Raw genomic sequence first — 23688 nt, 5'->3', positions numbered from 1 at the left:
TCAATGAACGCAAGTAAGAGGGTTGGGGGTTGGGTTGTTTTGGGGAAGGAGACCAGACAGCGAGGTCATCGGTCTCATCCGATTAGGGAAGGACGGGGAAGGAAGTCGGCCGTGCCCTTTGAAAGGAACCATCCCGGCATTTGCCTGGAACGATTTAGGGAAATCACGGAAAACCTAAATCAGGACGGCCGGACGCGGGATTGAACCGTCGTCCTCCCGAATGCGAGTCCAGTGTTTAACCACTGCGCCAACTCGCTCGGTCGCAAGTAAGAACTGTAGGACCTGTTGAAAGGATAAAGCCTAATGGACACATAATATCGGCTGAAAATAAAGCAGAGAAAGATGTTTGGAAAAAATGGCAAATCGTCCATGGAGATCAAGTGACTGATTGATTATGTTCCTTTATTTTTTATATTTTTCACGACAAAAACACATGACGGCTTCACAACGCCCTACAGTCTTTCGACCTGTCAGTGGTCATCGTCTCACTAAAGGTAGATGCTGCGAGCTGTTTCCATTCAGTTTCACCAATATTCAACAATATTGTTGACGACGCAACGGAAAACACAAAAAAACTAAAGAACAAAGAGTACTGAGGGGTAACAGAAATAAGATTATGTTAACAGAGTGTCCCACTGCTTCACGGTAGAACAACTTCACAATAATAAATAATACAACCGAACAACTGCGATAAGGATCAAAGCTCTGAGGGCTCCAAACAAACTTAATTATGTATATAGATAATTGATCCAGGGGTTCTGATGAGTGAACTTGCACGTATCAAAACACGAGTGACATAAATAGCAGTATCTTTGTTTTGACTTAGAAGCTTTTTTTTCCAGTGACCCGTAGACCTTAGCATTTGAACATAATTTCTTCTTGATACCTCTACCCGTTCCTGAGAAAAATGGATGTCAATTAGGGTTACCGTATCTGGCTGGAATACCCTCGGGACACTCTGCGATGGGAGTGTAGAAATGAAGTAAAGAATTTATTTAATATAATTACTTTACGTTTAGAACACGATTACTTGGAACTTGTTACAGAAGAAGTAGTTGGTACACCACACTTTTAGAAAGGTTACAACTTTTTCAGCAAGACTTTTTTTTCCCTTTTGCGTATTTATAAAACTCCATGCATGTCAGCTTGTAGTTAAACTGGCACTGTAAGACTGATTCTACAATCCCTGGTAGCAGTCGATTTCTTTCACTCCGCCGACATAAGCGAAAATACTCTATCCATAGTGGCGTTGTAAATATGAAACCTTTTAAAGAAACTAACTGAGTTTGTGTCCAATCTACTTGTATAAATACGAAAATGTCGAGCCTTTCTGTGATTTAAGCAGCATTTTTTTAAGTCAGTGTTTATGCTTTCGAACTTGTGTCCTTGTCTCTGGTGGGAGTTGCTACTGCTGATCTAGGATGTGTAATGTGTCGGAAACCGTTTATCTGTCCTTCAATTCGGCTTGTACATTGAACAAGACATTAGTAGATACCAGCGTTTGAGTGAATGTCAGCGTTACTTTCAGTGTTATGGAGTTTCCTGTAGCTTCAAATACTGTTAGTCAAGAAAGTTGTTCTAATGCTAACAGATAACTCCCCCCCCCCCCCCCCCACCCAAAATTCTTTAAAGAATCGAACTCCCATGTATGAAAACTTCATACGTCTGATTGGTTTACAAGTGAGTTAACGTGTTGAATATTTGACTTTAAGCAAGTAAGCGACCAAAAGTTTATAAAAGGTTTGTAATTATGATTGCTGGGAAGCGCTAAGCACTCTCATTCTCAATTACTCGATGAATATCTTCCCCACGACATAGATTATGACAGCATTTTAACTTTTTAAATTCTGTGAATGTTGAAAATTATAATTCTGTTGCCCATGCAAGCTGTTACATAGGCAGCCTGCAACTGGAATTGTGCACCATGAACTGCACCTGGGTTAGACGTTTAGTAGTATAGGTATGACTTGATGCCGCGCGGGATTAGCCGGGCGGTCTAAGGCGCTGCAGTCATGGACTGTGCGGCTGATCCCGGCGGAGGTTCGAGTCCTCCCTCGGGCATGGGTGTGTGTGTTTGTCCTTAGGATAATTTAGGTTAAGTAGTGTGTAAGCTTAGGGACTGATGACCTTAGCAGTTAAGTCCCAGTCGGCCGAAGTGGCCGTGCGGTTAAAGGCGCTGCAGTCTGGAACCGCAAGACCGCTACGGTCGCAGGTTCGAATCCTGCCTCGGGCATGGATGTTTGTGATGTCCTTAGGTTAGTTAGGTTTAACTAGTTCTAAGATCTAGGGGACTAATGACCTCAGTAGTTGAGTCCCATAGTGCTCAGAGCCATTTGAACCATTTTAGTTAAGTTCCATAAGATTTCACACACATTTGAACATTTTTATGACTTGAGGATGGTATGACCGGCGAAAGGCGCAGCGGTTCTAAAAATAAAAGTAAATGATTTGTACATTTCCCAAATCGCTTAAGGGGAGACAGGCACGAGCCATTTCGCCTATGCAGGCAATACAAATTTTCAAGGTATTTAGGCATCATTACAGAACAAGCTATTAAAGATAGAGCCTTCAACTTGGAAATGTGATTTCCAGTAATTATTGCTTTAATCTAGTGCAGATTCAGGCACACTGAATTTGTAGAGTTCTGATGACATTTGTTTAAAAATTGGATTACAATTTTTTTTTAAAGTGAATCTTCTTTCTGAGCCTGAATCAAAAGAAGTACACTTACAAAGCCAATAATGCATTTGTTTGTTCATTTGTTGTCTTGGAACAACTGCTGAAACTTTCAAGTTTCTGTGACACACAGTTTTGAAAATAATGGCACCTAAAGAACAAAAAATGTAGTTTTGAGAAAGTGTGTATCATTTTCCTGCACCGTATTCAGCATCGCCTGAATCGTAGGCATCTTCTCTTCTTTTATTCTTGGCTCTTTCGCCTCTTTTGCAGCTATTTCTCTGAGTGCAGCTATTTCTACTTCACGACTTCTTGAAAAATCGGTATTTGCACTTGCATTAACTCCTAGACTCTCCAGTACTTCAATTTTCCTTGATATTCCCTCATTAAAACATAAAACAAGATCTAATACACCAAGTTTAAAAGTTTCATAGCATAGAAATGTCATATTTGGCAGACGATTCCAAAGCTGAAACTTTTATTGAGATTTTGAGTTTTACTATATAAGCACTTCTTGAGTAGATCACTATTAACACGGTTCCTACATAAAGGCTTCGTTGTGTCCATGACTGGTAGAGGTGTGATGTGTTTATGCTCATAATTTCCGCCAGAATATAAGGCCCATTTATATTTGCACCAACTTTTTTGCTTGAGCGAAGACTGTGTTGTAGGTCTTCGCCACCTCACACCTTACGGAAAAAAATTGCCCATACAACAGTTTTTATACTTCATAAAACACTACATTTCCTTCTTATGGTTAACCAATAATAAGTTTCCGGCTTTCTGTTTCAGAATTTGTGAGACGTCCTTTCCCTCCAAGGTATATTTTTGTTTTTTGTTTTTTTTTTCAAATAAAAAAAATAGGAAACATATCTCCATCTCGTATCGACGAACGACGTTGAGTTGTCACCTACGTTGCTAACTGGGAAAGCCACTGAAATGTAGATCAAAGATGCTTACATCACATGGCGACAGCACGAAGTCATATTTCTTTCAGTAACGTGAAACCGGGCGTGGCACTTGATGCGTAACATTTATAAAATTGTCAGTAAGTCGGAAAATAGCCAGCCGGGGTGGCCGAGCGGTCCTAGGCGCTTCAGTCTGGAAGCGCGCGACCGCTACGGTCGCAGGTTCGAATCCTGCCTCGGGCATGGATGTGTATGATGTCCTTAGATTAGTTAGGTTTAAGTAGTTCTAAGTACTAGGGGAATGATGACCTCAGAAGTTAAGTCCCATAATGCTCAGAGCCTTTTTTTTTTTTGGTCGGAATATAATCCTCAGATTAGCATCAAACAAAAAAAACTACAGAGCATTTCAAATGACAAAAGAAAAAAAAAATGAATTTCTTAGGCCGATTTAGCGCATGTCTCCGCTTAGCGAATACCACGATGGCTTCTTTCGAAGGGATGGGGTGTGTTTCCTTTCGCAATACGAGCGTCTGCTCTTTCCCTAACGACTTTGTCGTCGACGGGGCGTTAAGCTCTAATCCTCCTTCCCTCGTCCAGTGTTATCGGTAGCTCATCATGACCGACATATCCTGAGATCGGGGTGATTATGCGGCAGATTCACAGTTTCTGAATCACGCGAGAGGGTGGACTGTTTAGCTTGAGAACTGATAAACCGCTTCTGGCCGTCTCTGCAAATGGCACACGCTCTACCACCGAAGATGCACGGATGCCTGCCCGCCCGACTGGCTTTCGCCAGACGCTGGAGCGCCAGCTAAAATTAGCCTCTGGTCCAGACAAGCTGGTGCAGCGAGTTTGCAGAGCAGTTCCTGTAATCAGCGGGGAAAAGCCGCTGTGGGCCTTGAGTGGCCGACTGCACGCTGTCCCGTTACCGCGGCTAGTTTCTTTAGCAGCGCACGTACTTTCACATACCACGCCATTCTATTTTCTCCCCGGCCAGCGGAGAGCATGCTTAAGTCTGCTACAGCACTACAAGTTTTCAGTACGCCTCCAATAATCGCGTACGGCTGATAAACGGTGCTCTGAAAACACTGGATCAATGCACAGCCAAAATCTCGCTAATGCGTCTAGCAACGAAATACAAAACACGTCACTTTGAATAGGTAATACAAGAGTATGAGTCACAATCTTGTTCAAAGTCTACATAGCTATTCTGCAGTGTTGAAGACTTCTGACGTTGCTGCTGTTCGCAGTGTGTTTGCATCTGCACCCCAAAAATTATCAGCCAATTTTCTGATGATATTATTTCGTTTCTTCAGTTTCTAACCAACGTTTTTAATATTTTCTTCCTAGTTGAAGGACCTATACTGCATAATTCCCAGACATTTAGGATAAAATTTGTGTTTCACTCACTATTGATTAAATAACAACTTCAGCTGTTCATTGTCGATATTGTTGTTGAGATGAAAAGCACAAACTTCTGTCGTAGCTGGATTCGGACACAAACACCATCTTCCGTAATTTTTGTCAAGCGCCTCATGATCAAGAGTGAGAGTCCTTGCCTCTTCCTCAAGGGATTAACTTTACAATGGTGCTGGAACTGAACTTTGGGGTAGTCCGTTCTTGATCTTAAATGACTTACTATCTCCTGGTCTGGCAGGAAAATCGCCGTACCAACAAGGTAGATGTTTGACTCCACAAAACGATGAGTACATCCAGCAGTACAATAAGGACTACTCCACTACTATGGCTTTCTCCACCAAAGCTAAAACGACAACAACAACTATTAAAGCATGGGAAAAATACTACAGATATACCACGCAAAAAATTGCCTATTCAAGATGTAGTATTGAGTTCACCAAATACTTGCTTGAAATCACGATAGCCAATATGGAACAACAGCTGTTGAGAGGACAGAATACCTATAACCTAAAAGATGTGTGGAAAAAGGACTGGGAGATCCGAGTAACCATCATCTCATAACTGATCCGCCAAAAGCCCTGCGAATGTTCAGCTGGCGGCCGCTGTGGCCGAGCTTTTACAGGCGCTTCAGTCCGGAACCACGCTGCTGCTACGGTCGCAGGTTCGAATTCTGCCTCGGGCATGGATATGTGTGATGTCCTTAGGTTGGTTAGGTTTAAGTAGTTCTAAGTCTAGGGGAGTGATGACCTCAGATGTTAAGTCGCATAGTGCTTAGAGCCATTTTTGAATGTTCAACTTCACAGTAACTACAGCTGGACTAGACTCAACCATATCCGGTACATCCACACAAGATGCAATCCCATGCCTTATAAATGAGGACTTGTGGACAACCTAAATTGTGACTGTGGAAAACCTGAGCAGACTCTAGACTGCTCAGTAAAAATATGCCCTGTAAGAAAATGTGGAGGATCAGCTGCTGACTTTATAGAAGCCACACATGATGCATGAAGAGGATACAAGGTCTGGACATCAGGGTGCGGTCAACAACTAATCACTCAGGGTGTAATAATGTGTTTGTTATGTGATACTCATTACGTTCTTTTATGTGGGTTGCACATTAGTATTACTTTTTTATTGCCGTATTTGTATTTAAATTGTACTGCTGCCATGTGCCATGTGCCATGCTACAAATGAATAGCTGGATAATGAAAATTAGAAGTAAGAGCGGAAAAGGTGATTCACGACGATCGAACTATTTAGTGCAGCCAGTATTTTCTACAGACTACCTTCATGCTCTACAAACCGTCTTACGGTGTGGCAAGAGCACACTGTATACGAGTATCACCTGTATCCTTTTCTGTTCCATTCCCAAATGGTTCATTAGAACAAGTTCTTCCGGTAGGCCTCCGTGTCACTTTGAATTTTTCTGAATTCGCCGTCATCATCATTTCGCGAGACGTGTATGGGAGGAACAACTATACTCAACTATTATTCAAACTGCACTCCGGGAATTTAAATAGCAAACCTTTCTGTGAAACACACCTCTGTAGTTGAATGGCCACTCCGCGACGCTTGCGCGTAACTCTTCTTTGTTTCTTCTGTATTTCTTTATCAAGTACACCTCCATCGTAGGTGACTTACATTTTCCTTCGGAATTTTGCAGTGAATCTCGGTCATCTGCTTTTCCTACAAATGGTTCAAATGGCTCTGAGCACTATGGGACTCAACTGCTGAGGTCATTAGTCCCCTAGAACTTAGAACTAGTTAAACCTAACTAACCTAAGGACATCACAAACATCCATGCCCAAGGCAGGATTCGAACCTGCGACCGTAGCGGTCTTGCGGTTCCAGACTGCAGCGCCTTTAACCGCACGGCCACTTCGGCCGGCTGCTTTTCCTACAACTACTAGATCCTCCTCCATTTACAAAGCATGTATCTCAGGATCTACGCTTGTGTCTTTTTATTCATTCACACACGTTTTTTTCTGTCAGTATATGAAGGCTAATACAGGCACTACTGTAGGAATTTATATAAGGTTTTCGCTCATAAATAGACTAGTTCACGAGGAAGATTTGTGCGCATAATGTGTAGTTATAGTAATGATGAGGATGTAATATATGTACTGTTAATTGTTTCATATTTAACTGGCGTTTTGAGTGACATCACGCGGCAGTGATGAAAGCTACGATCCACTTAGCTACAGAGGAGGCGGTATCTGGTGGGAAAAGCCGCCTCAGCTCCAAGAGCTACGAAGCTTGGCCAGAAATTATTCATGTCTTTTGTACATATTATAGCTATTGAATTTGGCTTAAACAACGGACATTATTATACTGAAACGTTGTTGTCAATGTAGGTATGTAAGATCTCCAAATACAGTATGATTAAAGTGTCTCATACTCATCCAGCTCAAATAGTGAAGATTAGTACACTCGAACAAAAGAACGGAAAAACGTTAATTTATTTCATATGAAAGAGCAGCCATTTTTATCGGTTGTAAAACAGAAAGACCTGTTGCAATTTCTTCCTCAAGAGCATAGGGACTTCTTCGATACAGAGCGAGGAGCGAGGTGGCGAAGTGGTTAGCGTAATGGACTCGTATTTGGGAGGGCGACTGTTCCGACCCGCTTCCGGCCATCCGATTTAGGTTATCCGTGATTTTCCAAAATCGCTCCAAGCAAATGCTAGGATGGTTCCTCTCAAAGGGAACGGCTTGAAACATTCTGAGCATGTACTCCATCTCTAATGACCTCGATGTCGACGGGCTGCTAAACCGTGCCTTTCTTCTTTCACTTTTCCAGTGGATTTTGCAACAACTGATCCCAGGGACGGTATAGTGTAAGAGAAGTCAATACTGAGAGATTCTTACTTGATAATTTTGTTATTCTCTTGTAAAAAATTAACAGATATCAGAAGAGGTTTACTGTTAGTGAAACGCTACTGCTGTATTTCTGTACTGCTATTATCACAGATAAAACGTACTGTCCCAGTATTTACGGAACTTCGAAAACAAACTTTCTTATTGGCACTTAGAACAAGACAGTTCCCTGGTATGGCACCCAGCGCATTCTTAATAATGTACTCATTTTCTAATTTGTCTACCTGATTTTTGCACTGATGAGGTGAGCAGCATAATTCTGTGGTATCAGAATGCCTTCTCAATTTTTTAGACACAAATAAGTTGTATAAAAAAAAGGATACGTTGCTTTTTGTTTCTCCTGACAATTGCGAGATCTGGCACTTGGAATGTTTGACGTTCCCATTCTTCAAATGACGGTAATTAAGAAGAAACAATAACCACCAAGGAGAGGAATAGCCCGCTTAGAAATAAAGTGATCAAGTGGAGAGGTCATAGTTTCAAGCGCTCGGCCGCATACCCTCAGTCGTAGCCACGTGTGACGCCCTGCCGTTAACAGAGATACGCGACAAACCGCTGCGAAGTCGTAAGCTCCGCGAAACACGCGGTCAGGTCAGTCAGCTATTATGCAACGGTGGCTCCGACGCGGTTATAAGGTCGTGCGCCAGAGACGCTGGCTTGCTGCTGAACCAGCGATGTACATACTCGCGCGTGCGGTCCACTCAGCAGCCGTCTTATCGGTGCCCAGACTTGTCCCACAGGGTCATCGAGGCACGCCAGATATTATGGCCGTCTTCTGTTCGGCCAATACACAGCGAAGGAACCGGCTGCCGGCGTCTACCGAATGGGCTCTCGTTGACGCCTTCCACTCCTGCCTTTACGACCACTGTGTTTTAGAGATGGGAAAAACCGACCGGTTAAAACCAGTACCGGTATTTTAGTTCTGAATAACCTGTAAAGTCATATAGGAATGGTATTCGCTGTAGCCATGTACCAAAATGAAAAGCTACAAGTGCCGCTGCTTTGATATCACCTGTCACTTCGATATCTTGTTATAGCCGATAGGTGACTTACTTCACGTTGCAAGGCTGCCTAATTGTAGATCTCGCGCGCAATCTGAAAAAAAAATCATCACGTGGGGCCGCCTGGGAATTGGCCACTTTCTGCCTATATATGTCTATACGGTATAGGTACGGCATGTCTAACAACGGCGCGCCACCTGCGTTGTGTGGAATGCGCGCGAGGCGTGCCTTTCTCCGCGGACCGCTACGTCTGCTTGAGCCGAACTAGTTTCTGCCTGATAGCGGTGCGGCCGGTAAACGGATCGTCGACTTCTGCAGACGGTGGATAAAATTTGGAAACACCAAAAACACAACACTTTACCATGCCTGATACGGTTCAGGAAAACCGTTGGCATTCAAAACAGCTTCCATTCTTCTCAGATTGGATAAATACAGGTCTTTGTATGGCTTGTAAGGGAACATTAGTTCATTCTTCCTTCAAAATAGTGACACTTTCAGTTGACGATGATGGAAACGTATAGCGATCGCGCATCCTTCTCTGGACTGCAAAGGCTCAATAACATTGATATCAGCTGACAGTGATGGACAGGGGAGATGAGACAATTCATCCTCGTGCTTGCAAAACAAGTCCTGGACAATGCGAGTTGTACGAACAGGGATCCTGTGTTCTTGGAACACAGCATCACCATTGGAGAACAAACATTTTACCGAGTGATGGGCCTGTTCAGTCAAAATAGTCACATAATCTTTGGTACCAAGGTGACCTTGCTGAGTAACCATGGAACCCATGGAATGTCTTTTCATAGTTGACCAAATGATCTTCGGACTCCAGCCATCTTTCATTCTTGGGACATAAACTCGCCCAGGAGTTGGAAACAGCATGCATCAAGACTTCTCAGACCAAATTTCTTTCTTCCGTTGCCCTATAGTCCAGGTTTTATGGCTTCGGCACCACGTCTTCCTGTTACGGGCATCTGCATCACTGATGAGTGGTTTCGGAATTCCACATCGCTTCGCAGTTCCCTGCTTATGGAGGTCCCTTAATGTTGTAGTGCATTCACGTCTGCAGTGACTTTTACAGCTTTGGCCCTCTTATTTTTCGTGACAATCCTCTTCAATCACCGTCTGTCTCGATAACTCAACAAACACTTTCGTCCGCATTGTGACGTAGGGGATGACGTACCTCTTGAAGCACCAAACATGGCCACCTTGCTTACGGAAGCACGCACCATACGAACACAAGCAATTTGCCCTCGTTCGAATTCAGTTAGCTCCGACATAATGCACTCACAAGAACACAGAACACAGTTCTGCTTACGTCTGACGCTTGCAACGTACTGAGTACATTACACTGGTGCCGTCAACCCTTCGGTGGGCGCGCCTGCGGCAGATAGCCGCAAGATTTAGTTTTCTGTTTGTATCACAGATAGCGTTACAGTTGCGTCCACGTCCAGATACGTATTTGTTGTTCTCAACGGATGTCACCACTTACCACATTTGCGCTATTCATGCTTTCAGCAGTTTGGTCGCTATTGCTATTTGAAACGTGAGTGTTGCGTTTGCGGTGTGTTGGCCGCTACGCGCCTTGTGATGTAAGTATTTTCTATACTTGTGTTTTTCTTTCGCCTTAAGGCAATATTTCTTTTATATTAGTATATAATCAATATTCGAATCGAATCGAAGTTCCCATGCGCAATTTTCATTACTTTTTACAGTCTTGGATACTGATTTGCTACAATATATTACTTTTACAAAAACATGTGTTTCATTAGGTCTCACAAAAGCGTGGAAATGGAGAAAAAGAATGCATTTGACAGGCACCGTCTAATTGTACGTCCTGAAGACTATGAGAAAGTATTGCGAGAATTGTCAGTAGAAGAATTACAAGAATTGTCAGATTCATGGGAATCTGAGTCGGAAGAGGAAGTTATTGAAGAAGAAAACCACAGCAGTGACTCCGAACAATCAACAGAGGAAACAGATGACCACCTGGTTGAAGAGAGAAGACAACAAAAAGAGGATTACCGATTTTGCGTAGGAAAAGATAAAGAAACTATTTCGATAAGTGAACCGCTTCCTTCTCCTAAAACCAAGGCCAAGAACATCCTAAAAGTTTTGCCAGCTCAAAAACAAGTGCTGAAATTACGGAAAAAGAAATTGATGCATTTTATCTATTTATTACTGATGGGATGATTATTTTTTCCTTAGGTTAAAAATGTAAAACTAATTGCGGTGCAAAGGCCGCAACGCGCCCACTCATAGAAGTATAAAAGCCGCGCCCACCGAGGGGTTAATGATCAGATGCAACAGCGCAAGCTGCAGGCTTGGTCAGCACTTGCATTTATCTTCAAGCATGCATTTTTCGCGTTGTTTCCAATGTTTTTCTCCAACCTGTGTTCCATTCCGTGAAATGTGTGGTAGAGGGTACTTCCCAATGTACCACTCTTACGTTTACATCGTGTATGAAGACTAGAGAAAAATGGCAGCCTAAATGCCTTTCTGAGCGCTGGAGTTAGCCTATCTTGCCTTTGCAGTCTATACGGGAGAGTTCGGTGAAATAACGTTCGTTAGGTTTCACAGTGAAATTTTCCCAAGGATATCTTTAGGCAATTTTCTAAATGCAACCGCCCAAGGCAAGAGACTCTCTATTCCGTTCATGGCGTAAACATCGATGAACAAGACTCTACCAGATGTTGCAAACAGTGCTTGGCAAGGGAATAACAGCGTCTACCAGACTTCCTTGACTCTTGTGTTTAGATAATTATACAGCTATTTCTTTTTCGAAAATTTCACTGTAAATCTTTACAAACGTTATATCACTGAGCTTACTAACGACAACGTCTCTGTAGATATAAAAGACGCAACTGTTTCACATATATGAAATTACTTGCCGCTTTCCAAACTGACATTGCCGGAAACTTAGTTGCAATACCTAGAAGCTTTTACGCAATATTCAGAGTGTGCAAATTACACGAAGATATGAAGGGACGTAGCAGCAGTGCAGTGGTTAGGAGACTGGGACCGACTTTTCGTTTAGAGGAGGTTTCAGCCCAGTGCTGTGTCTCTCATGGTTTCCTCAACTTACCTCACGTTCTTAACATGGTGGTTTCTTCGAAAAGCCTTCGCCAGTTCCTTCCCTATTCCGTCCAGCTAAGCTATTGCCTCGTCTTTAATGACCCCGACGTCGACCAGACATAAAATTCTTTGCCGCCTTCGTTTTTCTGGCGAATCAATTAAAAAATCGGTGCTCTCTTCATCGGCTGAGAATTCAGCAAAACTTTTAACTCTTACCGCGCCAGGGTCGAACCTTCTCCTGCTGCTATTTTATGAATTGGCTCCAATGTTGCACGCCATCCTTTCCGTCGTTTTTCGTTGTATGAATATGGCGGGCGGAAGGCGTATAAGTGACAGTGATGCTGTGAAGTGGATTTTGGAGGATACTCTGGACGAGGGAGGATTTCTTGATAAGAGCGAAAATGAGGAGTACCTTCCTCTGTTCAAACGCGGTATTCGATGACTATTTTACCGAATATTGATTAAACAAATCTACATTTTCAAGGTGCTTCCATGTCGTCTTCTATTTTCTTTTTTTAAATATCCACTAACCATTTTTACTACCCTAAAGAAATAGTAGCTGAAGAGAACACGACTGTCAAAAACTAAGAGTGGAAACTGTTAAACTGTAGCTCCTCCCATAACTTGCTGGGTAAGTCAGTTCAGAAGTCACAGGAGGGAGAGGGCCATCTACTTCCCCCAGTGTCACATCTAGTGAAGTACCGTGGCCCATATGTTTTCGGAATGCGCCATTTTGACCAATATGAGGCGGAAACTGAAGTTGGACACTTCCCTACATTTTGTGCCCTCAGTAGATGAAACAGCCGTCAAGAAAATCATGCCTTTCATGATAAGTTATGATAGTCGTTTTATTTCTACTCTGTTGTAGGGGTGGGAAGGGAGGGTGAGAAGTTGTGTGCAGTTTCGGCTTGCCCCTCCTCCCTGTTCAGGCACCAGTAAACAGGCCCCCAGCGCACTACCAGAATACCGCATCAGAAATCCATTTATCATACTTATCACCCTTGTCATCGGTCCTGTTGGAACATTTTGTTATCACCTCCAGTTTCCCGGAAAGGAAAACCCATCGCATTTATTTCGTATCGCCGACAACTGTTGAACATCCCGTTGCCGAAAGAGCAGATAACCACTCAGTTTGGTCCCGTAAAACAACAGTCGACATCATTATTATTTCTTGTCATTAGTTTCTACTGATAGGACTTTCATCGTTGAAGTTAATAGTCTCTAAGCTTTGAATACCTGTTTTTCGTCTCCAGTTTAATATACGTTCAATGGGTCGTTGTGGACCTAATAACTTTTGTCTTATAGCGGACAATTTCAGAAAACTGACGAATGCAGAAGCTAAAAAATAAGGAATCGAAAAAATAATTTCGCAGTATCAGATTTTCGAAAACGAAACATGTTTAATGTCTACATTGACACAGAAGTAGTACAGTAATGCATAACAGGTACTTCATTATCCACGTTTAACGCGCTAGCAAAATAACCGCTGCCAGATTTATAGCCCTTTTCCAAAAATTTTCCCTGTGAACGCCAGTACATATCAGTTAAAAAAATCAGTTCGTAAATAAAAAATATGCAATCTGTAAATTGGATGTATTACTGCAGGCATGTCTCTCAAGACGCAAATCAAATTTTTCACGTTAACAAATCACTACCAGAGGCGAAGGAACTGGTAACTGAAAAAAAAATCGATAAATAAAATAAAATAAGGAACTAACTGAGACAGTATTGCACTATACCACTTGAGCACCAAAACACATACTAAAATAGGAAATTAAATAGTTATGGACACACTGGGTTATGTACTAAATGATCTCTGTAGGCCTATTACTAAAATCATTGTGTGACATCTCTTTGGTAGTAAAAGGGTGACTTCTCTATTCGTCTTTGTGCCATCAATATACAAACAGTGTACTGTTTCTAACATTAACTACCCACTGCTTAAGTCTTTCTTTATTTTCCCGGAATTTAACAGCCACCAGCGGAAAAATCTGGAAGTGCTCTTTATTGTCCTAAAATGTTACGTAAGTCACATTAGTTCCATTAATTAAATTCCCCATCAATAAAAGTTTAGTTTAGAACAGCTTAAGTGAAACTTTAATGCGATAATCATCACCGGGGATTAAATTTGTGTTTTGTAATCGATGTTAAATCACGTAAAATAAACCGACAAAGGACATCCGGAAGTCCGCCTGCAAATAGTTGTGGTACGGAATAAGTATTGGGAGCGTTAAAAACACACTACAACAGCGCCACATGTTTTGCGCCAGCTACAGTAAACACAACACAGGAAAAAAACGTGGCGTCCTGCCAATCAGCGTCACCACTGGACTCTCTCTCTCTCTCTCTCTCTCTCTCTCTCTCTCTCTCTCTCTCTCTCTTTATGGAAGTTCTCTAAAACACGCGATCACAGAGATACGAGCCAGCGCTTATCTGAGTGAGGCGATTGGGAAACGAGCGTCTTAGGGCCTACCTCGTCTGCCCGTTGATATTGTTAAATACGGGAAAGCGGTTTCGATTCATGAGGCTGTACATGGATAACGCTGTTGTATACAATCAAGTCACAACGCTAGAAAACTGTAGCGAAATCCACTGACATCCGCAAAGGATTGCCGGTTGAATTTCAGCGTAACAAATGTAACGTGCTGCTTGTAAATAGGCGAAACGGCGCCTAACTGATTGATTACGCGATTGCCGAATAATCACGGGAGATAGCTACAGTCATTAAATATCCAGGAATACCCATATGCGGCTATTCAAAGTGGAAATACTACACCGAACTGATCGTAAGAAAGGGAGATTGCGACGGAGGTAGCTCACAAAACTCTCGTTCGGCCGATACTTGCGGTTTATTTCTCCGTCCGGGATCCTTATCGGGTAACATTAATAGGTTAGATGAAGAAGACAGAAAGCAGACCAGTGCGTATCGTAGTGAGTCCTTTAAGTAAACTCGAAAGTGGCGCAGAGATGACCAGCCTGCTCCAGCGCCACAACCTTGAATATGCACTGTAAATCACAGTGTGGTTTACCGTTAAAATTACTAGAGCGCGCGTTCCTAAACGAATCAACCAGACTATTGCTTCCTCGTACACATAGATCGCAAAAAGACTATGAAGATGAAATTAAAGACATCCACTTTGATGCGAAGGCTTACCAGCAATCGTTCCTCCACTGTACTATTTGTGCGTAGAGCAAGAAAGACGAGGAAATGGATGTAAACTTAGTTCAGTTAGCCGCGTACTATATGGTGGCTTGCAGATTGTAGCTGTAAATGAAGTGTAGAAAGGTAGGTGTGAATATCTGTTGCGACTTTAGACTCAGCCACTGCACTGCAAGCTACAAGCACCTAGAGGCACACTAAACGCCATCCATTAGATGTCTGCCGAAGCGTCTGAATAAACAGACGAGCTGTAACTGGAGTTCTACGATTAGGTGACATATGTGCTCACAATAATCAGAATGTACCGTGCTTGTGGATGTTTCACAATGATGCCGAAAAACTGCAAGGTCCTGCAGAAGCTGTCTAGAGCAGTAAGGTGGGCAGAGGAACTCATCTGCGGAAACACTATCTAAGGACGCTACAGGATGGTACTTGGAATGCATGGGGAGCTGACGCCTAACGGCACGCCACCCGAATGGCATTCACCGACATTTTCGCCACTCGACACAGACCGCGACCACATGCGACACAGTTTGCGAAAGTTGAAAATCGCGAACCGATCTTCTCTTTTTTTTTTGCCTGTTAGGCCTAAATCGATTTTGCTACAATCAAATATGGCTTTTCTAATAGTCAGTCGCTTTACACGGACGGCGCCTGCAAAGTAGCTGCTCCGATTTCGTTAGCGCTTGATGTGGGATTACCGGTAGCTTTGTAGCATTATCCATAAAGATAGAGACTGTGATTTCTGTACAGGTGTCAGATACTTCGTAAGAAGAAGGACGATGAGATTCTTCAGTAAGTGACGTTAAAAAAAAGAATCATTTCCCCGCCAGTTACTGTGTGCGTAACTGTTTTACTACATCCGCCCAAATAACGCGTGTCGGGGGAAATAGGAGAAGTGATCAGTAGTTGAACATTGTTATTATATTCCAGCATTTTGAAGACTTGTAATGGTTAGAAAACTTCGGAATGAGTGGACACCCAGTCGACAGAATTGTCACCAGTCACTGATTGTGTAGAAAAGCCTCTGCCACTAAGAATAAGAGTGATTCTCTAGCATTATACAAATGTACGTTTGTTGCAAATCGCTTCGTAGTTGCAAATTTAGCAAATATATAAGCTTTTCTCTATTTTTTCCACCTAATAAAAAAGTAGAATGCGCTTCTCTTGAATTAAATGAAGGGAATTAATAACTTTGAGGTCAAACCAATACTACCTACTTCTTTCGCTCTCCACAAAATCACTTCTTCCACATAAGAAATATTTTAAAAAGCAAGTAGCAAACCGCACAGCGTAGCCACCACTCAAATGCGACAGAGAATTTACATCCAGTGAAGAATATTCCGCTAAGGCGCAGAAACCTAATCTCAGTTACAAATTCAAATGTTCGGAGTTCGCTCCGCAGACAGCATTGTGGTTGATGAAAAGCTCTCGGGATTCCAGCCGGGTGGCAGAGATACCGCTACGTTCCGACGACTGCCACAATCGCAATCTTTGCCCAAAAAGGGATTTTCAGCAGTAGTGTACTGCAGCAAAGTCTACATTCAATACTCTGATTTCTTCAGCCACTTAACGTGAATTTCGTAACTGTAGATACTCGCAATTTTCTGCCTTTCAAAAATCCTAAATTCGAGGTTAAACTGGCCACCACTCTATGACCGTATGGTAACGCCGCTTTCAGAACGGAGGGATGCTATAGCTGTCTCGTAATCGGGAGATGTTGAGTTCATGGCAACTGTGGACTCCCTTCAACCTCCTAGTCCAAGTGAGTTAGTGTTCCGTCGCTTTTGTCAAAAGCATCACGCTTAGGCAAAGCAAGCCAGTTTTTATGTTCAACGCCGCCTTAAATTTATGTACATAAAACGTAACATCGCTTTAGCATTATCTCAGCATTCCACATCGCAAGCAGGACAAAAAAAAGTTGTTATAATTCAGAACTGGCGCAATCGGAATAGTTGTCTAAAAAGATACGCAATCCCATAAAAATTATAGCAATATCCAGTCGGACCTGAACAAACTTCCAGTGTGCGGCTATCACTGGCAAACTAGCTGTTAATGTCGAAAAAGTTAAGTGCTCTGTGAAATGTAAAACTCTTTGACTATAGAACTGAGTTACAAATAGAGTCAACCATATAGCACAAAAATTGGTGGAGATATGAATGGATCTGATGCCATGACCCCAGATGCTGATAAAAAACGCGGCAGGTGTCGATTTAAGTGCACTGTACAGGGAATCTGCATCTTGTCTACAAATGAGATTTCTTAAAAAAAAAAAAATACAAAGTTGTACGCCTCTACAAAATAAGATTCTGGAGGAATACTAAGTGTGCTCAGCCTCCACCAAACCAGGGTGTGGGGCAAATCCTGATGAAGAGTTAGTCAGTCACTCTTCTGGTATATGCAAACATGTGTGACCCATATCAGGTGAGACTAACATGGATAATCCAGCGAACCCAAAAAAAGGGTGGTGCAAATGTTGACACGGTAGTTTGTCCCACGATAGTGTGCAACGTAAGGACTGCAAAACCTAGCTGATAAATAAACGAAATAAGGCGCCGAAAACATCCCGAAATCCGAACTTAGAAAATTGCAAGTACCCACTTTCAATAAGAAGCTGCAAAATATTCTCCAGTCCTTCACTATCTCTGCTGTAGAGAACGTGAGGATAAGATTGCAACAATAACAGTACGTATAGAGGCATCAAGCGATCATCCTTGCAGCACTGCGTCCGTGACTGCGACGAAAGGGAGCTTAAGTGCAGGCTAAGCACATGCTGTACACTTCATAGATATAATGTAAACCCATCGGGGGGAAAAAATGCTTACAGTTTTTGCAGTAAGAACGAATACGTTCATTTTTAAAATTTTAGTATCGAAATTGATAAAAGTACTATTTTTAGATAGCAGCACATGTTAGAAAATGTGAAATTGGAAAACGAATAAAAGTTTGTTTGTAGAATTCGAGAGCTCCCGAAGTGCAGTAAAAGAGAACGCCAGTCCACGCCTCCGTCCCCCCCCCCCCCCCCCCCCCCCTCCCACGCAATCCGTGCCGGCTAGCTACCATATGGAGAGCGTCTCCGCCGGCTGATGTCACGCACGCCAGCACACGCACTTTTTGTCGACCACTACGGTCCTCTTTGCGTACACACCCGCCACCGGCCAAGTCGCCGCTTCCAGATGTGCGATAGACCTCATCCCACGCCGGCGTTGCTCCGCTGCGGCGAGCCCGAAGCGCAGGTTTAAATCCCACCCGTCTGTGACACTCATGACAAACCGCCCGATTGACTTCCAGGCTGCTGTTTGTTGCCGCTTTACGGCCTTCCTTTTCTTTTCCACGGCGCACGCTAGTCCGAATCACCGAGGCGCTCCTCTCTCTTGAGCGGTCGCCATCGTCCAACCACGTGCCTCCGGAATTCGCACGCAGAAATCGAACAGTTTGCGGAAAATTTCAAAAATAACATTACGTACAGCGTAGTAACAGACGACGACAGTCATATTGAAATAGTCTCTGCTGAAGCTTCAGTGGTTTCGCAGCAACTAGCAAAAATATGTTAGGCGGAGCACCGCCTCTCGCAGCTAGTGGGTAGCGCTCTCTTCGCGCAGACAGAAAGCGGTGAAAGGTGGCAGCGGAAAAAAAAAGAAACTGACAAGAACATTGTGCTGACATTCGGAGATCGCAGACTGGCATTACTTAAAACGTTTAAAAGAAGACTGTAACTGAAGCTTACCGTTTCCAAGTCGGAGTCCCAAAGCTCCTTCAAGTCGTTCACGCCGACATCGTAGAAAGATTTGTCTCCTGGATATGTTTCCATTTTTGCTTTTCCAAACTTTTTCGTTCTTACACACCGTTCACCACACAGCACGACACAGTTAAGCAAGCCACTTAATCCTTGGGAACTGCCTGTTCACTCGCTATGATGTTTAATTAACTCTCTTCACGCCCGCAGCGTCCGAAAAACAGTAGCGGCACACGAAAAAATGCACTGCGTGACGCACTCGGTTTTTTCTTATCCTGCACACGGACACTACCGTTTACGTTACGTAAAGAACGTAAGCTCAATTTAAGATTTTTTTTTTTTTTTAATGGGGACTCGTTTCTCCTTGCCAATTTTTTTCTATGCTTTAAATTATTTTTTTCCGGGGAAAAGATCTTAGACTGTGGCGTTGAAGCGGACGATTTAAATTTCTGACACACATTTACTCTTTTTACGTGAATAGTAGCAAAATTTTACAAGCATGTAAAGGCCAAAGGTATGTTTCAAAATCGCGCGCAGTCTGCGCTACCCTTTCCACGGTACACCCACTACGGCAGCCACCTGTAGACTGCGGGCGACGTGAGAGCAGCGTTACCAACACAACGCCAAAGCGCTTGCCGGCTTATCACTCCAGAGAGAAGTTTCAAAGATGTACACAACAACGAAGCTCTTTGGTGCAGAGGGCGGAGTCAAGTGTTTCAATGACCTTCCAATTGCCGAGATGCATTCTAACACGATCTCCTTTCTGATTGGTTGGAAGCTGTTTGCATACTCCGGCATATGTGTGCTCGAAGCTTTTATAATTTATATTATTAGCTATCTCATAGTACGCATTTAGGGTTTTACACGTTTGATCAATTTTTCTTTCCAGTTATATGCCGGTATTTCACTTCGTTATGTGAAATTTAGTCGAGAGTGTACTACATGAAAAAGCGAAAATTGTTGCTATTAAACCATAATTTTATGTTAGTTTCCCACAAAAGAAAATACAGAAGCCAAAATCGAAATGCGGATGGGAGTGTAAATGCGTAAGGTCTATTGCAAACTGTGTTCGTTATGAGAGGAAAAATAGACGACCGTGAAACTACTCGGCAGCATAGTTATAACAGGACAGTTCATTATGGAGAAACATTAGTCTCCGGTTCACGTGGCGTAAATCAATAATTCTGACCCCCCCACTTTTTTTTTTTGATTGCGCTGATGTCACTTCAAGTCATTGAATCTTCCCTGATTTCATCCCTCTTGATACATTCATTTTATTCCATCTAATGTAATATAGTTCTAATCCACTCGTATTGTATTTTTTGCCCCAATGCAAAAAGCTGTTATCTGTATTACGCAGCAAATACATATAAATACATACCTTGTGTTAGTTCACAATAAATCATGACTTATGGCATGTTCAGATTCTGCCAGTAACGTATAAGTTATATTTGATTTTAAATTAATTATATCACTTGTTGAGCAATCTTAATGTTCAAACCCGGCGAAAATATCCAGCTGGAATTTATGTTGTACATTTTAAGTTTCAGCAATGCTACACTGCCATATTGATAACATTTTGTGGTGAAAGGAGTTGTTAAAAGACAATTATGTACAGTCACAGGTCACCAGGTAAAACACTCTGTAAAAATGTGGAATTTAGAATATTTTTAAAACATGTCAGGTATCTGTTGGCTTCATAAATGACAATGCATACAAAGAAGAGGGAGAAAAAGACCAAACTTTTGAAAAAGAGTAGTTAAGGTTGCCAGTTAAGATAATCATCTTCAATAATATATGAATTCATTGGTTCTGTGGACTGTTTTCAGCACATTTATAGATAGACAGGTTGAATAGCAAACCAAACAAATATGAATTTTTATTGCCTTACCTCCTCCAGTTTAGCATTGGGTCTACACACTGATTGCAGGCAATAAGATCATCTCCAGTTTTTCAGCGAGACCTGTGACATTGTGGTTGATGGTGACATTGACTGCATGGAAATGCTTGAAGATGGATGAATAGATAAATGAAAGCCATACTAATTTTTGATGAAATGCAAAAAATCTGAGCTGGAATGGGCTGCTTGAATATTAACATGGGTCTACTTAACTCAAGATGGTAGTACATAAATGATTTGCAGTGTCACTCTCAGACTGAACCACTACTATAATACAGTACCATACCCCCAGTCTCACATTCAGGACAATCGGTTTCCATCAGATATTTCAAAGAATATTTAAATCATTTGGGTAGCTGAACTGACACAGAGTAAAACTTTGTAATTTCATCAGCAGTGTGGGTCTATTTGGGCCACTTCAAGAGTTTTTATTTTATCAGTAATTCATAATTAGGAAAATATTTACAACACAACATAATTAATTATAATGTGCGATAGATATGTGGGGAAATGTTTTATAGTTTTCAGTTGCTCTTACTTAACTGCAAGGCTGCCACATAGAGTCAGATCTGTGTGAATCCTCATGGAAACTCAAGACATAAGATTTTACCTAACATCATGATTCGGCTATTCAGACCTTCAAGTAAATTTCACTCTCTGGGACAGCCAGACTATATTAAATGAAGACCTAAATTGTTGTTATGTAGAGGTTTTATGTTTATTTCTTTTAATTTACGGAATGTCAGAAAACAGGTTAGCATCATATTCTGTCCAGTCTTATATGACTGGATGTACCAACCGGGTGTGACGTGACAATATGGGCACTACATGTTTCTAGACACCAACAAATATGTCTCTGACCACCTGATGTTCTTTGTATTTCTTAATGTGAAATGTGTGGCTTGAAAGAATGTTAATTTCATCTACCAAGTATTTGTGTGTTTTTGAATGGCTTTGAAAGAAATAGCAAGAAAATATTTGTTAGAAAATCAACTGTAATAGACTGAAGAGATGTAAGAAGAAGTCACAATGTTTATGAAAAACAAATTCTCAAAGATAGTATTACACAGCTGAGCAACATTATGGCCACCTGCTTAATAGCTTGTTGGACTGCCTTAGCAACCCAATACAACAGCAATTCTGGAAGCCATGAATTCACTTTATGGAGATATGTAGCCACAGATGTCTATCCACAGGTCATGCAATTACACTGAATTACAGGCTAGTATTTTGTGGGTGAGATGCCAGTAACTGATACTGTCCCAAGTATTTTCCATCGGGCTCAGATTCAATGAATTTGGTGGGCAAGACATCAGTGTGAGTTAAATGTCATGCTCCTCACATTGCTGTTAATTGTGCCCTTGTGACACAGACAGTTATCTTGCTGGAAGGTGCCATCATTGTCTGGGAAGATATGAAACATGAAGGGGTGCAAGCAGTTTGCAATTATGTTCAAGTGGCCTACAGCTGTCAATAGTGCATTCAATTAATGACGGTACAGTCTGAAAACTTGTGCCTGCACCAGCATTGTATTCTGCCACAAATCATGGCCTGTCATGGTTTGTTGAGCAGGCAAGCCTTCAACTTGCACATTCTGTGATGAGGGGTGCATACCCAATAGCTTCTCACCTACTTGGTGATCCGCCATCTTTCAAGCACTTTCCTTAATGCTCATGAAAGTAGCATGTGAACAACCAAGCAGCTTTGCCATTTTCGAGATGCTCGTTCCATGTACCAGGCCGTATAAATCTTCCCTTTTTCAAAATTGCTTAATATAGTAGTTTTCCCTATTTGTGGCCTATCTCATCACTGGGATGATTCCCCATTCATGAGCACAGCTTTAGAAAGCAACACTTGTATGAACCTCTGTTTCCTCTTTTCTTGCATGATATCCTGTGGACCATGGATGAAGGGCAAAAGGTATACTCTATATTCCTAGATTTCTGGAAAGCATTTGACACAGTGCCACTCTGCATACTGTTATAATGGTATGCACATAAGAAGCTGGATGGTGGGGTGATGTGCAGTGCAAGGAGCAATGTACATGGCAGTACAGCCAACAGCATCTTTCTTTCATGTCTACCTATAGCACATGCATTAGGGAGCCTGCAGAACAATTAAACACTGATTTTCACATTAGTTTTAAGTATGGTGAGGTTACTGAACCACTATAGTTCTCATTATGGGTGACATAAAGTAAATAGCAGGGTTGGCAACAGCTGGAGTGAGAGTCAAGGGACATAGATGGAGAGCACACTGCCACAAACTATTCTCTGTCTCCCTCTGTACAGAACATATTGCGCTGTCGCATTCTTATGTCTTCTCCACTATATTAGGTTCTCAAATGTGTTGGTGGGTTGAAGATTTTTAAGTACTGGAGTCCAGAATGGTGAGTGTTCATCACAGACAAGGATATCATCAGGAGTTTCCGAGAGAAGTATCATAGGACTACTCTTGTTCTCTGTACACATAAATGTTCTGTTGCACAGTAATCTGAGACTGCTGATGACACTGTAGTTGTATGGGAAAATATCATCACTGAGCGACTTCAGGATGCAGAATGATGACGTGGATAGAATTGCTGTTTGATGGCCTGAACGACAGCTTGCTCTGAAAGTAGAAAAACAGAAGTAATGCAACTAAGTAGGAAAAACAATCCTGTAATGTTTCAATACAGTATTGGCGGTGAGCTGCTCGACATAGTCACATTGATTAATTGTCTAGGTCTAACACTGCAAAGTGACATTAAATGGAACAAGCACGTAAGATCAGTTGTAGGGTGGGTGAATGGTCGACTTCATTTTATTAGGGGAATTCTAAGAAAGTGTAGCTCACCTATAAAGGAGACGATGTACAGAATACTTTTGTGACCCATTCTTGAGTTCTGGTCAAGTTTTTGGGATCCACACCAGGTGAGATTAAAGGAAGACATTGAAC

At 42.1% G+C, this 23688-nt stretch overlaps 1 protein-coding gene across 1 annotated transcript in view; it reads right to left on the bottom strand.

The window, feature by feature from the left end:
* The window catches only part of LOC124622114 (cyclic AMP response element-binding protein A-like), a 679969-nt gene extending 660542 nt beyond the window's left edge, over nt 1-19427 (bottom strand). Inside the window, exon 1 of the mRNA XM_047147722.1 lies at nt 18843-19427. Coding sequence (XP_047003678.1) covers nt 18843-18926 — 84 coding nt within the window. The 5' untranslated portion in view covers nt 18927-19427. The remainder of the gene's footprint in view (nt 1-18842) is intronic.
* Nucleotides 19428-23688: the final 4261 nt, after the last annotated feature.

Source organism: Schistocerca americana, chromosome 7 (assembly GCF_021461395.2).
Source record: "Schistocerca americana isolate TAMUIC-IGC-003095 chromosome 7, iqSchAmer2.1, whole genome shotgun sequence".
Classification (NCBI taxonomy): domain Eukaryota; kingdom Metazoa; phylum Arthropoda; class Insecta; order Orthoptera; family Acrididae; genus Schistocerca; species Schistocerca americana.
This window is presented reverse-complemented; position numbering and strand designations above follow the sequence as displayed.